The sequence below is a fragment of the Gymnogyps californianus genome, chromosome 2, assembly GCF_018139145.2.
Source record: "Gymnogyps californianus isolate 813 chromosome 2, ASM1813914v2, whole genome shotgun sequence".
In the NCBI taxonomy this organism is placed as follows: domain Eukaryota; kingdom Metazoa; phylum Chordata; class Aves; order Accipitriformes; family Cathartidae; genus Gymnogyps; species Gymnogyps californianus.
Genome location: NC_059472.1, coordinates 82293862 through 82309579, shown reverse-complemented (window position 1 = coordinate 82309579; position 15718 = coordinate 82293862). Strand labels below are relative to the sequence as shown.

The window sequence follows — 15718 nt, the reverse complement described above, 5'->3', positions numbered from 1 at the left end:
CCCCCCAGCACCTGTCACGCGCACGCGCAACCCCTCGTGACACCTGCCTGGAGGGCGGCTCCCCCCCCGCCCCCCCGTGTCTGGTGCGCGGCTCGCGGTGACGTCACCGGCGCCGGTGGGTGGGTGGGGTGCGGGGGGTAACGGCTGCGCTCCGGGCCCCGCCCCTGGCGCTGCCCGGCCGGGCCGCGCCCCTGCCCCGCCTCCCGCCAGCCCGGCCCGGCCCGGCCCAGCTCCGCCCGGCCGAGCGGCAGCCCGGCGGCCGCCGACGAGCCATGGCGAGCGCGGCGCCCGTGCAGCCCCGCGAGCCGGAGGCGGAGGCGGGCGGGGAGCGTGGCGGCGGGCGGGAGCGGCCGGAGGCCCTCGAGGAGCGGGGCGCGGCGGCGGCCGGCGATGCGGAGCCGGCGGAGGTGTCAGGCGGGGCCGGGGCGGCCGCGGCGGCGCTGCTGGGGAGACGGGGCTGGCGGTGGGCTGCTGCATCGCGGCGGCGCTGAGCTGGGAGCGGCCCCTCCACAGCCTGGGCGGCTTCGTCTGCGCTAACCTGCTCTTCTGGTGAGCGAGCCGGGCCGGGGTGCGGGCCGGGGCCGGGGCAGGGGCCGCCCCCCCCCCGGGAGAGGAAAGCCCCTGCCCGGCCCGCCGCCGCCCCGCCCGGCGACGGGCGCCTCCTTCCCCCACCCCGCGCTTCGCTCGTCCTCCGGAGGAGCGTTTGCCCTGCTCCCCCCTTCCCCGGCCGGTCCCCTGGCTGCCCTTTGAGGGGGGCTGACCCACTCCCCCTGCGCTTCCGCGGGGAAGGTCTTGCTTTCCTCTTCACCTGCGCCATCTCTTCCCCTGCCCCCGGCAGGCCGCTCTGGGGCAGGGTATGGCCCTTACCTTGTGTGCATCTGCTTTATCGGGTTCTTTCACCCCCTACGTCTGCTTTCTGCCCCCCCCTTCTCCCCCTATTGTATACAGTAGTGAGGAGCCTCAGATCGAAGCTGACCTGAGCGGCTGCGGCACACCCCGCTGAGAAGTTGCGTTTCTTGCAGTTGAGATGAGCGATGGGCCTGCGTTTCTGTACAGAATTTTGAAACCTCATGAAATTAGGCCTCGAGCCCATAGTTAGTGCTGCGCTGCTCCTGTGGTCCATTACTTCAGAGTGCATTTTGGGTGTGTGTGCTTTTCCATATTGGTGGCCTAGTTAGTGGAGGCTTTGTGGAGTGGGGACAGCGGGAATGTTACTGCAGTGCACCAGTTCTCTTTTTTGACTAAGCTTTTTCTAGTCAGGTACAGTTTTGTTGAATAAACCCCAGAAATTAACATAGGGACGTGTTCATTGTTGTGTTTGCAACAACTCTTCTGTTTATTTCTGTAGGGAAAAAGCTTGTCTTTCTATGTGAAACTTCTTCAGGACTTTCCCCTGATCTTAGGTTTTGGCGATGCCTACGTTTTTCGTTTTCTGATCTAAAATGTTGCTGTATGCCTAAAATGCTGCATGCTTGCTCACGTAGAGCGATTTATGAATTAGGGCTCTGTCTAATAATACTGTTGAGACTGTAAGACTGAATTGTGTTTCCTTTCCTGCGACTAGAACTGCCTCCTTCCCTCTTAAGTGAATGAGAGGCAAACAAGCAAAGAGGTGGATTAATTGCAGACTCCGCTTAGTTCTCTATAACCCTAGCAGTGTGATGTTTAAACATGAGATCCAAGTCATGGAAAGAGAACTTTCTGAAGCTTTGCGTTGTACAAGAAAATCTCTCTCTGCAAATATTTTGAAAATCATTTTATCCTCTTTAATCCCAGGAGCAGTGTATGTGATGTCTAATTTAGGTTGACTTTTATTATCCATCTTGCTCCTAGGTATCCATGGTCAATCCTTTCATTGAGAAAGTTACATGGTTTTGCTCTCATTTTCTGCATACCTCAGAGATCATCTGTTCTTTCAGCGATTTGGAAGAGTCAAAATGCTTTATGTTTCTTTGTGACATGGCTCTGATAAAATTTTCAAGGACAGCGTCTAACAGAATACATTTCTGTGTCTCAAGGAATAGTAGCTGCTGGGCAACCTGTTTGCTATTCTTTTGTCCAACTTTGATCATGAGCAAGGTATATAGTGCGTGCCTTATGTAGTGCCTATAGGAAATCTCCTTTGGTAGTCTTACTGGCAACTTGTTATGTGACCAGTATTTGAAGTTATTTTATGAAAATTTATAATTCACTCTGCTTTCTTACTGTCAAGATGAGTCAGAATGGCAAAAGTTAGGGCAAGGATTGCTTTTACTTTGGTGGTATTGTACCTCAGCAGGAAGCTCGCTATCCTAGTGCCAGGGAGATTTGAGAGGTGGAGACAAACTAGGAAGCATGTAGGAGCCAATATGATGGCCAGTAAACTTCTATAGTTTGAGACCGAAGAACATCAGGAAAGATCTTGTTAGCAAACCTATGAAATCTGACACTCTGAAAATGAAACAATCGTTTAGATCTAGTTTCACGTTTCCCTGCTTTGGTGTTGGCATTGTGAGTGTTTGCAGCACAGCGTTTGCTGCTGCTCCTTTTCTCGTTTGAGATCCACCTGGTCAGCCTGGTTTGTGATGGCTCAGCCAGTCGCTACTGCTTCAGGACTGGGAATGAGAGTTCACCCCTGCTGCCTGTGAAGTCTCTCCTAACAGAGCTTTGTGCTGGCCGGAGCCTAGGTTGAAGAAACATTTCCCAGTTACTGCTTCATGTGCCTCATCTTTCTTCATCGTGTGCCTGCAAGTATCCCTATCCCCATGAAGAGGTAGTTTCACTCCCAGTGTGTAGGGCCTCTAATCTCAGTATTTCTCAAAGTTGAGAAGTCTGTATTGCTGGATGGGAGACTTCTCTCACTATATCAGCAATAGTGTTGGTGGAAGAGGGAGGAAGGGGAGGTGAAGTTTAATTTTACAGTTGGAGAAACAGTGATAGTTCCTTCCTCGCATCCCTTTAATTTTGGTGGGACTGTGTTTTCCCTCACAGTTGGTTTAGTTCTTGTATGTATGCCATTCAAAACACTTCATGTGTAAACTGTTGCAGTAGGAGCTGCTGAGGGTCAACTATTTCTCTGATGTCACAAAATCCTTTGGGTTTTGTTTTTGGGTTGGGTTTCTTATATTCGATTGTAACCTCTTTCCCATTAAAAATCTTTTAACCATGGTACTGTATATAAATGCATTTTTGATGTTTACTACTGAAATAATATTCTTGTAGGTACAAGAAATTTACTATTTAATTTCATTCTGTTTTCCTTCGTTTTTTGAATATTCCTAACAAATAATCATGGACTCTTTAACAAGGCTTAAAGCAGCTAGTTCTTGATCGTGACTTCAGGACCTTCTTAGACTAGGCAGTACTGTACCATTTTTCAGTTTCCTTGGATTTCTAACATAAAGGCTGCACTAAAGTTCAGACCCTGCAAAAGCTGATGCGATATGCTTTACTTTAATATTTTGAATAAATATATCAAATATTAATTATAATACAATTTAGATTTTATATATACTGGCATATTTAGTGAACTAACATTTCATAAAATTTTTCTCAAAAGTGAATGAAACAAGGCTGGCAGTTAAAGTAAAAAGAAATCTGGTTATTGAAAAAGCATTTGTCACTTACCACTTCCATTATTTATTCACCATGAAGAGCTTTAAGCCCCCCGCCCCAAATGACCCCAATTGAAAATATTTAAAATTAACAAGGGCTAAATATATATTATTGAGCATCTAATCATCTGAAGTGTGATATGGATTCTACTTTTCTGCTGTAGATAGTTTACAAACTGAAGTCAAAATTTCACATGAGGAAAATAAGATATTTTTTTCCTATTTTACACGCATAGTACTGAAAAAGTGAGTGGTTTGCCCAAGAGCAGAGAAACTCTGTGCTGATGCCAGAAGTTTAGTCCAGGTATTCTAAGTGTTCAGCTGCTGACTGATAACTTTCAATCTTGGGTTTAATCTTAGGCAAATATTAATAGTCAGTCCCAGATTTTAAGCTAGTATTCTAGCCTAATTATTACTTTGTGTGTGTGTATGGGGTAGAGAGGATAGTGGCAGCTTTTCATTTTTGTTCTCCCAATCTGTCATCTTAAATATTTCTATGAGGTCAGGGGCACAAATTTATTTTTGGTAATTCTGTGCTGTTATATGTCTTTTGTAGTTTGCAGATATTTGTTTCAAATATATGTTTTATATTTATAGATATATGTTTGAAATATAATACAGTAATGTCTGCGAGGTTATCCTTAGATGCACCAGTTGCATCTATTCGCCAATTGCCCAAATGACTAATTTCCATAGGGTTTCTTGGGAAGAGAGGCAGTAGAAAAACTAAGATGTAATAGATCTTTTCTCTCTTTGTGTCTCCTTGTGGAACGAATTTATTGCGTTACCCTTTTTGCTGTTCTCACTGCTAGCCCGAACCCAAATTTTTCTTTGAGGATTTTTATATGCTTTCTGATATACAAATTTGTATGTTACTGTAAGTCTGTTAACAACGTTATATAATGTTATTGTACTGGATGAACAAATTAACTGACCGACTGTGTAAAATACAAGTATCATTCCTTGATTTAGACAGGTATGCTGGCCAAATTTACCAGTAAAAAGAGTGTCTTTTGTCACCATCCATACTCAGATTTTTTTTTTGTTGTTTGTTTGGTCTCAGACCCAATGAATATTTTCATTGTATGGGAGAATTAATTAATCAAGAGAGGAAACTATTTCTTATATCTGAACTGGTCGTGTGCCTTGCATCAGGTAAAGACTGCAGTAGGAAGGTTATTCCAGATATAAAATCTAATTCCTATTTAAATGTTAGTAACAAAAACACATTCAGAGTTTAGAGGTTTGGTGTGTTTTGTTTTAAGTATCCAATTTGCTTTAAGATTTGTTATTGAAGTGTTTGTTTTGCTTTGGTTTTTTTTTTTTTAAGTATCCGATTCACTTTAAGATTTGTTATTAAAGTGTTTCTTACTTGAAATCTCTGCTTGGCAATGATAATGCTTACCATGGAGAGATCTCAAAGTACTCTTTCGTTCATTAATTTATTCTTTTGACGTAAGAAAATAGTACTGGGCTAAGCATTTCTTTCAGGTGTTTGCACACAAACTGTAAATGCTGCCACTGCTACATCTTGATGGATAGCTTGCCTATAAAGCAAGGTTTCTGCACATTGAGAGAGCAGAGTGCATACACAGTGTATGCTTGCATCTGGATTTTTATTCTTTGTTACAAGACAGAAACTGACCTATTAGACATGCAGCGGCCACATTTGCATAGCTGTTCATAACTCTATATATGTGTTGGTACAGCTATGTCATTATGTTCCATTTCGAGTGTTTGAGAAAGGGGGCTGTAAATTTCTGCCTGCTATCAACATTGACCGTGGGTACCACTGGAAATGTGGTCCTCAGGGAACTGCTCCGTCAAACAGGACATCTTAGTGAACTTGGCATCCTGAACCTTAGGAAGTCTACTGCTTGCAAACAGTTGCTTTCTTCTTGGACTTGTCTGTATTAGGTGGTCTTCTTATGCTAGTGATGTTATTCCTAGAAGGCTGGTGTGGTGATTAGTGTTTTTCAGTACTGCCTGGGGGTTGTGAGGTTGGTGGTTGTTTTCCGCCAGTAGTGTGTGTGGTCCCTTCTTTGAGGATGACTCACTTAGTCCTTGTACAAGGATCATGTGGCTTTTATCCATCCAAACCACTCCTCATTACCAGCATGTCACCAGATGTCATTAGTAAGAAATTCACAGAGACTCTGCATAGATTGTATTGGCTATCTAAATGCAGTTTTTAATTTCACTTAAACAACTCTGGATTTTTGATGAGTCCAGTTATTGAAATTGCAAGTTGCAATATATAAATGGTTTACTCCCTATTGCATTAATTCAGGTACACAGTAATTCAGCTGTTTCAGAATCCTTTTTTTTTTTCGTCTCAGACATATGCTTTCCCAAAACCACACTCAAATCTGAGAGCATACCGAGTGAAATTAATACACAAAGAATTCATTCTGCCCAAAGTTAAATCCTTAGGAAGAAAATATTTGGTTCAAAATACTTGCTTTCATTTAGAATATAAGTAGGAAATTCATCAGTGGTGGTGGGCAGGAGGGACATTACCAAACTAAATTAAGTGAGAATTGGAATAAAAGAAATCTGTGAAATCAAACCATAAAGAAAAATGCATGAAAATTAAGTGAGTTGGAGTAAGAAGGGGTACTGACATTTTGAAGCCAGTTTGTAGTATCTTGGCCTTCAGATCACTATCTTAAATTTGTAATATCTCCCAAGTCAGGAGAACACATCTATATGTTTCTGTGACAAAATGTTTTTCTTCTTATAGCAACCAGATACTAAATGTGGTTTTGAATTTGGGAAATTTCAGTCTTCAGCTACCTTTGTTATAGGAAATCTTAGAGCTACCTTTTTAGTCGTTTTGGGATTGCTTTCCCAAAATCCAAAGTATCAGGATAACACACAAGTGAATAGTTTAATACACATTGTAATCCTGCCTCAAACCCTAATAATAGTTTCTATCTCTTAACCTATTCTACTACCCTTATTTAAGGGATATGTATTGACGTATTTCTCTTGTAATTATAATATATTCATTATCAGAAAACAGAAGAAAAAAAATTCTGGCATAGGCAGTTTTGAAATTCACTGGGCATCCACACGAATGGGTTCCTTACATGGTTGCTAGTTTATGTTTCTTCTAGTCTGATAGTCTTAACTTACTTAATCTGCTGCCTTTTACCAAGGTTTTGTAACTTATTGGTATTGTGATTATTTTATTATACCCAGCTACAGTACAATAAATTGCTGTTTGTTCTGCAAGCTTAAAAAAAAAGTTTGTGGTTTGCTCCCCCCCCCCCCCCCCCCCCCCCCCCCCCCCCCCCCCCCCCCCCCCCCCCCCCCCCCCCCCCCCCCCCCCCCCCCAGGTGATATTCCAAAATACGCTTTCTCAAGTAAAGCTAAAATTCCAATGGCAGCACAAGTTGTGATATAATTTTAGGGTCTACTTGTTTTCACTCAGGCAATTTTAAGCTTATGTTCACTTTTCCAGTACAACTTATTAAAACTTTTGAAGGCTTTGGAGGTAAAAAAGTGAAACAGAAAGTTAACTTAATTTAGTTAGCAAAAAAACTTAAAGCCATCATCTCAACAGCTTTTTAGTGACAGTTTCCATAGTTTTGGCTGAGAGATTGATTTATAGGAATGAAAATTGACATTGTTTGAGAGCCAGACAGTGTTACATAAAAACCTGGACAGTTAAATGGGATAATTGAGGAACTGAGGGAAAGCAAGCATTACTGAACAATTTAGGACCAAATCCAGGATGAGGACTTTGCAGAAGATGGAAATCCCGAACAAAGGAGAATAGACCAATTGCAGCATGGCTTGGGTTTATTCTGTCTTGCTAAAACTTACAAATGCTGTGTCTAAAGCAGTTGTCTTAAGAAAGGAATGGTAATTTCTTCATGTATTAACTCAAAATAATGAGACTTTTCAAATAGTAAGTAGAATTTTGAGAACAATGGAAGTTTTAGGGGGATATGCTATGCTCCATGGTAGATGTTACAGGACTAATGAGAGCATTAAAGAAAAGGAGATTTAGGGCAGCATGGTAGAGGTGGATTGTTTAACATCAAACTGCTGCTACTGTATGAGAAAATGGGATTAAGATTTCTTCTGTACTTTGCCAGAGTACAGGTTAATTAAGGTCATCTGGGCATGTTTCTGCAAAAACAAAGGAAGCCAGGTTATTTGATGTTACGTGTTTAATTCAAAATACTTTTAACTTTCATGGAAATATCATCCCCTGTTTTCACTGATGTGACAGCAGCATTTGATGTCACAGTATACTCAGAAGGTATGTAGTTTAGGTCATTTAAACGTCCTCAATTTTTTATTTTATATGCCTATCTGAATGCAATAGGTTGCAGTAAATCTGATCCACAAGCCACAGATGTTGAAACGTGATTCTAACTGCTGCATTCCCCAAGAGGTGTCCTTGCAAACAGTGTGAGATAATTTTGCAATGCGACATTTTATTATTGACTTGATCCTATTTCCCAGATGACCAATATACTTCCAAATTTACCAACTTATAAGCAAATTTCTCTTTGGTGATTAAATGCAAAGCATTTTAAAGATTTTCTAATATTTTTGCTTAGAGAATTGTACTATTTTCATTTTTATTTAGACTTATTTATAAGTTTAAAATGTTGTTTCTTGTAGTTGAGGTAGAGAGAATATGGAATTTGAATTCCTATCCTGTGTGTTACTAACTTTAGTTAGAATTGTCCAGCAGTCTTTGCCTTTTGCCCTGCAACCTGTGCACAGACCTCTGAGAGAACTACCACTTCTACAGGTGGCGTTCAAAGTAATAGTAGTTTAAGTTTGTGGGAGTCTGTTTCTTATGACAAGAGATTTATTTATTATTCAAAAATCTTTATTCCTAATAAGTTCTAGAAGGTTTTCTAAAGAACAGCTGTCGAGGTTTGATTTGATCTGTGCTTTCTGGCTGAACAAATACAATCCTAATCTTTTGAATAAAACCTGACAAATAAGCTTCTTGAATAAAAGGTTGATGACTGAATTGTTTTTGTCTTAACAAAGAATTAAAGAAAATGCTGCAAGTTTTAGAATAATAATCATGCCTCTTCTGTTTTTTTTATTTTTGTGTACTTAATGATAGAATTTTTAGTCTTCTCGGCACTATCCAATGGAAAACTCATTGCTAGTTGGCACATAAGTCACGAATCAGCTGCTTTCCAGTTCATTCTATTCTGGTTGAAATATTTTATTAAAAATCGTAGATATCTAAGTTCCTGGGTGGCATTCTTACTTAGAAAAATCTTTAAGTGAAAAAGGTGTTTCTTCCTAATTTATATCTCTACAGAAGCTTATACTTTTCTCCACTAAATTAAAAGTAATTTTAAACATTTTTTAATGTACATATTTTAAGAAGCATTCTATTACAGTTTTTCACATGTTTTCAGCTAAACAGATACATAGCTATTTGAGTTCAAGCTGCCAGGCACCCGAAGTGGTGGTATGCATATTTTAAATCTGGATTAACATAAGATGTACAGTATATGTTTTTAAAATTATTTTATTCAACAAATTATGCTTTTTCTAGGGGTGAGGAGGTTTTTTAGACAAAATTTATAAAGTCTTTGTTCATTCTAAAATTTTTCGCAGCACGTATGCAAATATATTTTGTTACACATAATATGTTTCCCTCTCTGCAACAGGGAATCTGCTGTACCACAGTTTTTGTGTATCTTTCAGACATGCAGATTGACAGTTAAATACCATATAACTCTAATAGGATTCTACCAAATTCTATTCTATTCTATAAATAGATTCTACCAAAAAAGCGTGCATAACTTGTTCTGCCTTAAGTGAGTATCTACACTTTTTGTGCAGGGATGGGGAAAGGATTTTTGCACTGTAATTCTTGAACAAGTATCTAAATACTTCGGCTCACACCAAGATGTACTAAAGGAACAACAGGAAAAATACTGGATTATTGAGTTTTGGATTTCAAAAGTGTTGAATACTTGAGCATTTGGATTTTAATATTTATAGATGCTGCATTTTGATATTTACAGAAGCTTAATATGAAAATCATTTACATCTAAGAGCAATTCACATAGAAGTTGTAAATTCACATGTTTAATAGATGTAAAAAGCAGGTTTTGCAAACCTGCTTTGGGATGTTTTTTCAATTAGGAGAGTCAAGGTGTTAAATTACCTTTAAACAAAATATAGTTGAATTTAATATATATTATTGCTTCTTGATTTACAAGAGGGCAAACGAAATGATTAAGCCAGTGATCAGTAAGAGCACAAGCTTTCTGATACTGCCTTTGCAGTGTATTTCAGCAGTGTTCTTCAGGAATTGCATTTCGTGCTGTATTTAGAAGAAAACTAACCCTCCTCCCCTTCCCCAGACCTCTTGCTTGAGACAGGCATCAGAATTTGTTGGAACCAGACTGATGCTGATCACTCCAGCAGTAAGCATGGAAGAATGGTCTACATTCAGCTCCAATCAGGAAACAGTTACCACCGGGAAACAGTTATGACCACATCTTTTCCTTATCTACATGCCATCACTGTAGACATTTGTCTGAAACAGTGTTGGGCAGTCCCCTGTAAGAGCAGTAGACATACCTTTAAAATCAGCAGATAAAAACCCCAGAATATCCATTGTTGGCAGTTGAGCATTCTCAAAATGCACTAGAAATATTTTATCTGTGCAGGTGAGAGCCATTCTCTATCTGTTTTATGTCGTAGCCCATGCTTGCTTACCTGTGTCTTATGGAAGAAGACTGGTTCTATGGAAAACTATGGCTGGAAGGTGTTGGTGGATTTTCACCTTAGCATTTAATGAGGAAACAAGTATATACCAACCTGCGCTATTTAGAACTCCACAAAAATACTCTGAAGAGTTTGGGCTCTGGTTTTAAGATGTAAATACGTGTTTGTTGAGCAGTGAACTAAAGTCCGCAAATCACTCATGCAGCCAATAAATGCGTCGTAGTAGCTGACAGTGAAGCAAAGCTCCATGTTCACGTCTGTGTTATTCACAGCTTTCATGTATTTGTGTGATTACCTCTGTAATTCATCTAAGGATAGATGGTTATTAAAAGTGTACCTACTAAGGCTTTCCAGAAATAGCTACCTCTGGATGCTGATAGTCTGTGTCGTTTAATTCTTGATGAAATATTTTCTTAGGGTTTGTGTTTACAAAGTACAAGTCATTCATAATTCTAGAATGTGTTGTAAAAATACGTTCACAGTTGAAATGAGGCTTCTATCATCAAATTGATTTATTTTACTTAAAGCAATTTAGTAGGTCCGTGCCTTCCCTGTATCTCACAATTGCAATTAAAAATGGCTTTTGTCATGCCCTGTAAGAATTCATTATGTTTACAGACTGCAATATTGTATGACAATGTTTGCCTCTGAAATTTCTTAGCTGGCTTGTGCCACTTGAATGACTCTCAACGATCAGGTTTGTGCAGCTAATTGTCCCAGGAGCTCTGCACTGGGATGTGGCTGCTTCTTGATATAACAGATCCAATGGATGATTTGTTGTGTTAGTTAACGTATCTTGCCAGTATTGATATATGGCCATCCCATACTATAAAGAGTTGGAGAGAAGTCAAGAAGGATGAGGTACCTTAGGGTACTTTTCTGTCTTTAGGTGATGCAATATTAGATAATATCACCTCCAGGAGCAAGTAAAGGAGCTTTCTAACCAGATTAGGCCTAATCATTAGTTTTAATGTGTTGCTCTTTTACTATGTACAGTCTTGCTTTTGCCATTGGGATTTCAGCTGCATTCGTTGTCCCATCTTTTCATTCCATCTGACCTTCACAGCTATGGGAAGCTTGTCAAAAGGATATTCTTTTTTTATTTTTAGTCAGAACATGATTCTTGAACTTAAACATAACATTTTAGCAAAATATGGAAGTTGCCAAAATACTGGAAAGGTTACATTTTAATTTAGCAACTTCTGAATAGGCAGTAGAGATTAATGGCAATGTGTATTTATTTGTGTGACACTAAAAATAAAGAAGCATGACTTGCTAAGAAAAGTTGCATTGTGGGATTTAAGAAAATGATTTTGTACTCTGTAATTGTCTGTAGGTAGGAAGAAATGAAGGTGACTGAAATGCTGAAGAGCAGGTAGGGTAGCTCTCTGGAGTTTCAGAATGGTGTACTCTTTTCAGTAAATCTCACATTTGTATGTAGTATTGTAAATATGTATTATTTTAAAATTGCAATAGAAAGAGTTTACCGTTATACAGTTGAAGAATTTTGACTTTTAATTGTGGAAGTTGTCAAGTTTGACTTAATTGTGCAGTTTAGAATAATTTCAGTCCAACTGCAGTACAACCAGGCCAAGAAATAGAAACTCTTATGCCTTAAAGTTCTAAGTTCAGCATCTTACAGAAAAGCATTTGCCAGCCACTTTTAATAGACTAAAATAGTCATCGAATGAAAATATCATTCAGGTTGGTAGGGGCCTCAGGAGGTCTCTAGTCCAACCTCCAGCTCGAAAAAGATCAGTACTTAAATCAGAACAGAATGCTCAGGGTTTTGTCTTGACAGCCTTCAAGGATGGAAGTTCCACAACCTCTGTGGACAGCCACTGCTTAATTATCCTAACAGTCAATAGTTGATATCTCTCCTATTTCACTTTATAGTCATCGTTTCTCAGTCTCCCACAGTGGAGTGCAGTAGCAGGCTTGGCTCCATCGAGCTTACGTTCTTCCTTTGTAGAAGAATGTAGGTTGGAAGGACAACAGGAGGTCAGCTAGTTTGACCTGCTCAAATTAGGTCCAGTTAGACCAACTTGCTCAGGTTGTTACACAATCAAGTTTTTGGAGATCGTACTCCGTAGTGGTCTGCCATCTGCCTGCTGCCTCCGGTAGCTCTTTCACTTGACTGCTCTATACGTTAACCAGAGGACATCTTTCACAGGTGAGGCCACTGTTGCCATCAGCCCAGGGGAGAGGCATTTCTTGCAGCCCCAAAACCAAATGGCTGTATCCTGCCTCTGGAGCTGTGTCTGAGTGAAGGCCTTTCATGTCCTGGGGATACCTATTGCAGCCAGTGGTGGGGAGCAGGAGCGAGTCCTGTGGCACCTCATGGCCATTTTTGTGCAGTCCCACACTGTCTACAGCAGAGTTTCTTGCCCCCTTGTCATGCAAGCTGCCCTGTTAACTGCTGAAGTCATTATGTAAAATGCATAATTCTATACATTGTTTTAACCTTTACTTTCTGAAAAAAAACCCCACCGTATCTCTCAAAATACTGCAGAATTTCGGGGGGGGGGATGTTGTGGTTTAACCGCAGCCAGCAACTAAGCACCAGGCAACCGCTCACCTCTCCCCTCCCCCCTTCCAGTGGGATGGGGAGGAGGATTGGGAAAAAAAGTAAAACTTGTGCGTTGAGAGAAGAGCAGCTTAATAACTAAAGTAAAATAAAATATAATACTAACAATAATAAAAATAATAATTGTAATGAAAAGGAATATAACCAAACAAAGGGAAATAAAACCCAAGAAAAGACAAGTGATGCACAATACAATTGCTTACCACCCGCTGACCGATGCCCAAGCAGCAATCCGCCCCTCCCAGCCAACTCCCCCCCGTTTATATACTGGGCATGACGTTCTATGGTATGCAATATCCCTTTGGCTAGTTCAGGTCAGTTGTCCTGGTTGTGCTCCCTCCCAGCTTCTTGCACATCTGCTTGCTGGCAGAGCATGGGAAACTGAAAAAAATCCTTAAGATAAGTACTACTTAGCAACAACTAAACCATCAGTGTGTTATCAACATTATTCTCCCCCTAAATCCAAAACACAGCACTGTACCAGCTACTAAGAAGAAAATTAAGTCTATCCCAGCCAAAACCAGGACAGGACAAATCTTGTTTATGTCTCTAGTAATGGTTTTTACTTCCACACCACCTGTAGAAGAAATTAAACAATTTGAACTTCAGTCTGTTTTGTTTATTGCTTAAAAAGAGAGCATAAAAGTTTGTTGAATAAGTATAGCTATTGATTCTTCTACTAAACAGGAATATTTTTGTGCAGTATATGATGATGTCATTCTGGAGCCTTTCAGTTTTGTCAGATATGCACGTGTGTTAGAAATACTTAAGTAAACTCTGTTCTTTTCCTTAAAAAAGAAGAAGGGGAAAAAAGCCCTAACTCCTAATAATAAGCAAAAGTACCACTGAAACTTTTTGTTAGTCTGGTTGCTATGCATCATGTTGATAATTCCTGTAAGAATTTTGAATCCTGACACTGTTAGCATAATAAGTGGTTTTCAGATCCCAGCATGTTGGACTAACCTTTTGATAAGCTTATGATAGACATATGCCAAAAAAACTACAAGGGGACCGTATCAGCTTTTGACCAGTAAGGGCTTCAAGGACATAAATCTCTCTGACATAGGCTCACAGTTTTTCTAATCCATATTGCTGGAGCACCTGAGGGCTGACACACACTGGCTGTGAATGAATTCATAAGAGATGGTCTTTCTTGCAAACAGCACAGTCTAAATAAACTGTACTGAAGCAGGGGGAGGAAGGAGTGTGACAGCTAATAATGTTATGGCATGGGAAGTCCAGTCAGAACAATTCAAAGCTCTCCAAATAAGTGAAGAGCCCTTGTTTGGCAACTACATTAGCTGCTCCAACTAGATTACAGTTTTTTCCCCAAAAGCTATGGAGCAGAAAGACTGCAGTCTTGAGAAGGTAGAATGACATGACTTGGAAGCATCTTTCAGAGAGGATGCTACGTTGTTAATCCTTGGTTGCTAATCCTTGTCCGCATTAGTGCAATTGTTTTTAACAGCAGGTGACAGCTGTGATTGCAGTGAAACTAGGAGTATGGTTTAGTTGTGAGCATAAAGTAGGTCAAACGTGTTCTGTATAGTCTTTGAGAGACAGACTAAACCTTCGTAGTAAACACCTGGTCTTACCTTTAAGAACTAGTAAAAGGTGTGTGTATGTATGCACATGTGTGCATGCACACATACATAAATTTCAGTATTGATGCATTTCTTTGAAACCATTGAGGACTGGCCAATGGTAATCACTAAGTCAGGGCATACTGTTTGATTTATAAAATATTAATGCACAAGCACCATGAAGAACCTATAGAATAGGCATAGTATGAAGCCCACATAACTTAAAGGTCTGCATTTGTTATAAACTTCTGATGCCTAGAAGTTGTGTGAAAAATTCTTCATTTGGTTTTTCTATAGTGTCACATCTCTCTCCCCACCCCCTGTTATCAATAAGTTAAATAAGTAGGCTAAACAAAGTCTTCAGTGCAGTTGAACTTAATCCTTAAACAGAATCAAGGATTTTTAATGCTGAAGATTATTACCAAGAAAAATAGTGGGACAACATGATGCAAAGCTGTTAGGAGTTTCGATTTAATGAGCTATGCTTGGCAGCTTTGAAAGAGCTTACTTTGTAATCATTTCTCTCTACACATCTCTATTGGTTTTCTTGAGCTGGCTGAAATTATACAGAGGTACTGATTTCGTACTTTTTTTTTTTTTAATAGAATAGTCTTATAATTCAACCTCTGCCCAGATTAGAAACCCTTCATATTCAGAAAAAACTTTCAGAGTGAGCTTATCTGTTTGTATTGGAAATCATATCCTGGTCTGCTCAAGGTGATTGGGCATTATGAGTTTGTGGTAAATGTGAAGATTAATGGCACGGACATTTTCTTTGATGCAATCCTGTTTTCTGAGGTTTGCAAGGAATACTGGAGCAGTTTTCCAAAACTGCAGTGTGTCCTGAGCTTGTTAGAAACATCTGAAGGTCAATTTTCTTTTTAAAAATCCAAGTGTGCTCAAAGGGTGTCTCTTGGCTTCTTCCAGTGGCCATGCTTGCTACTCCTTTTCACTTCCCTTCCCGCTCTTTCTTGCCGAAAAACTCTGCAGCAGCAACTAGTTGGGTGGGCAGTTGACCTGTTTTCAGATCCGAGAGGTTTCTTGGAAACCTCCCAGCTTTGTATGATTTTGTTTCTGTTGGTATTCTCATTTGATCCACTGCCTTGGACAGTGGCTTCTTATTGGTTTTGGCTAGCCTCAACTTTTTTTTTTAAGTTAATTGTTTTTGCTCTTACCTTGAAAAAGATACTAATGTGCTCTTTATCTGTATTCAGATCTCTAATTTA

The 15718-nt window shown here is 40.1% G+C and overlaps 1 protein-coding gene across 1 annotated transcript in view; it reads left to right on the top strand.

The window, feature by feature from the left end:
- Window positions 1-272: 272 nt before the first annotated feature.
- RETREG1 (reticulophagy regulator 1) overlaps window positions 273-15718 on the top strand; it is a 72805-nt gene continuing 57359 nt past the window's right edge. Inside the window, 2 exon segments of the mRNA XM_050891801.1 lie at window positions 273-443; window positions 446-549. Coding sequence (XP_050747758.1) covers window positions 273-443; window positions 446-549 — 275 coding nt within the window.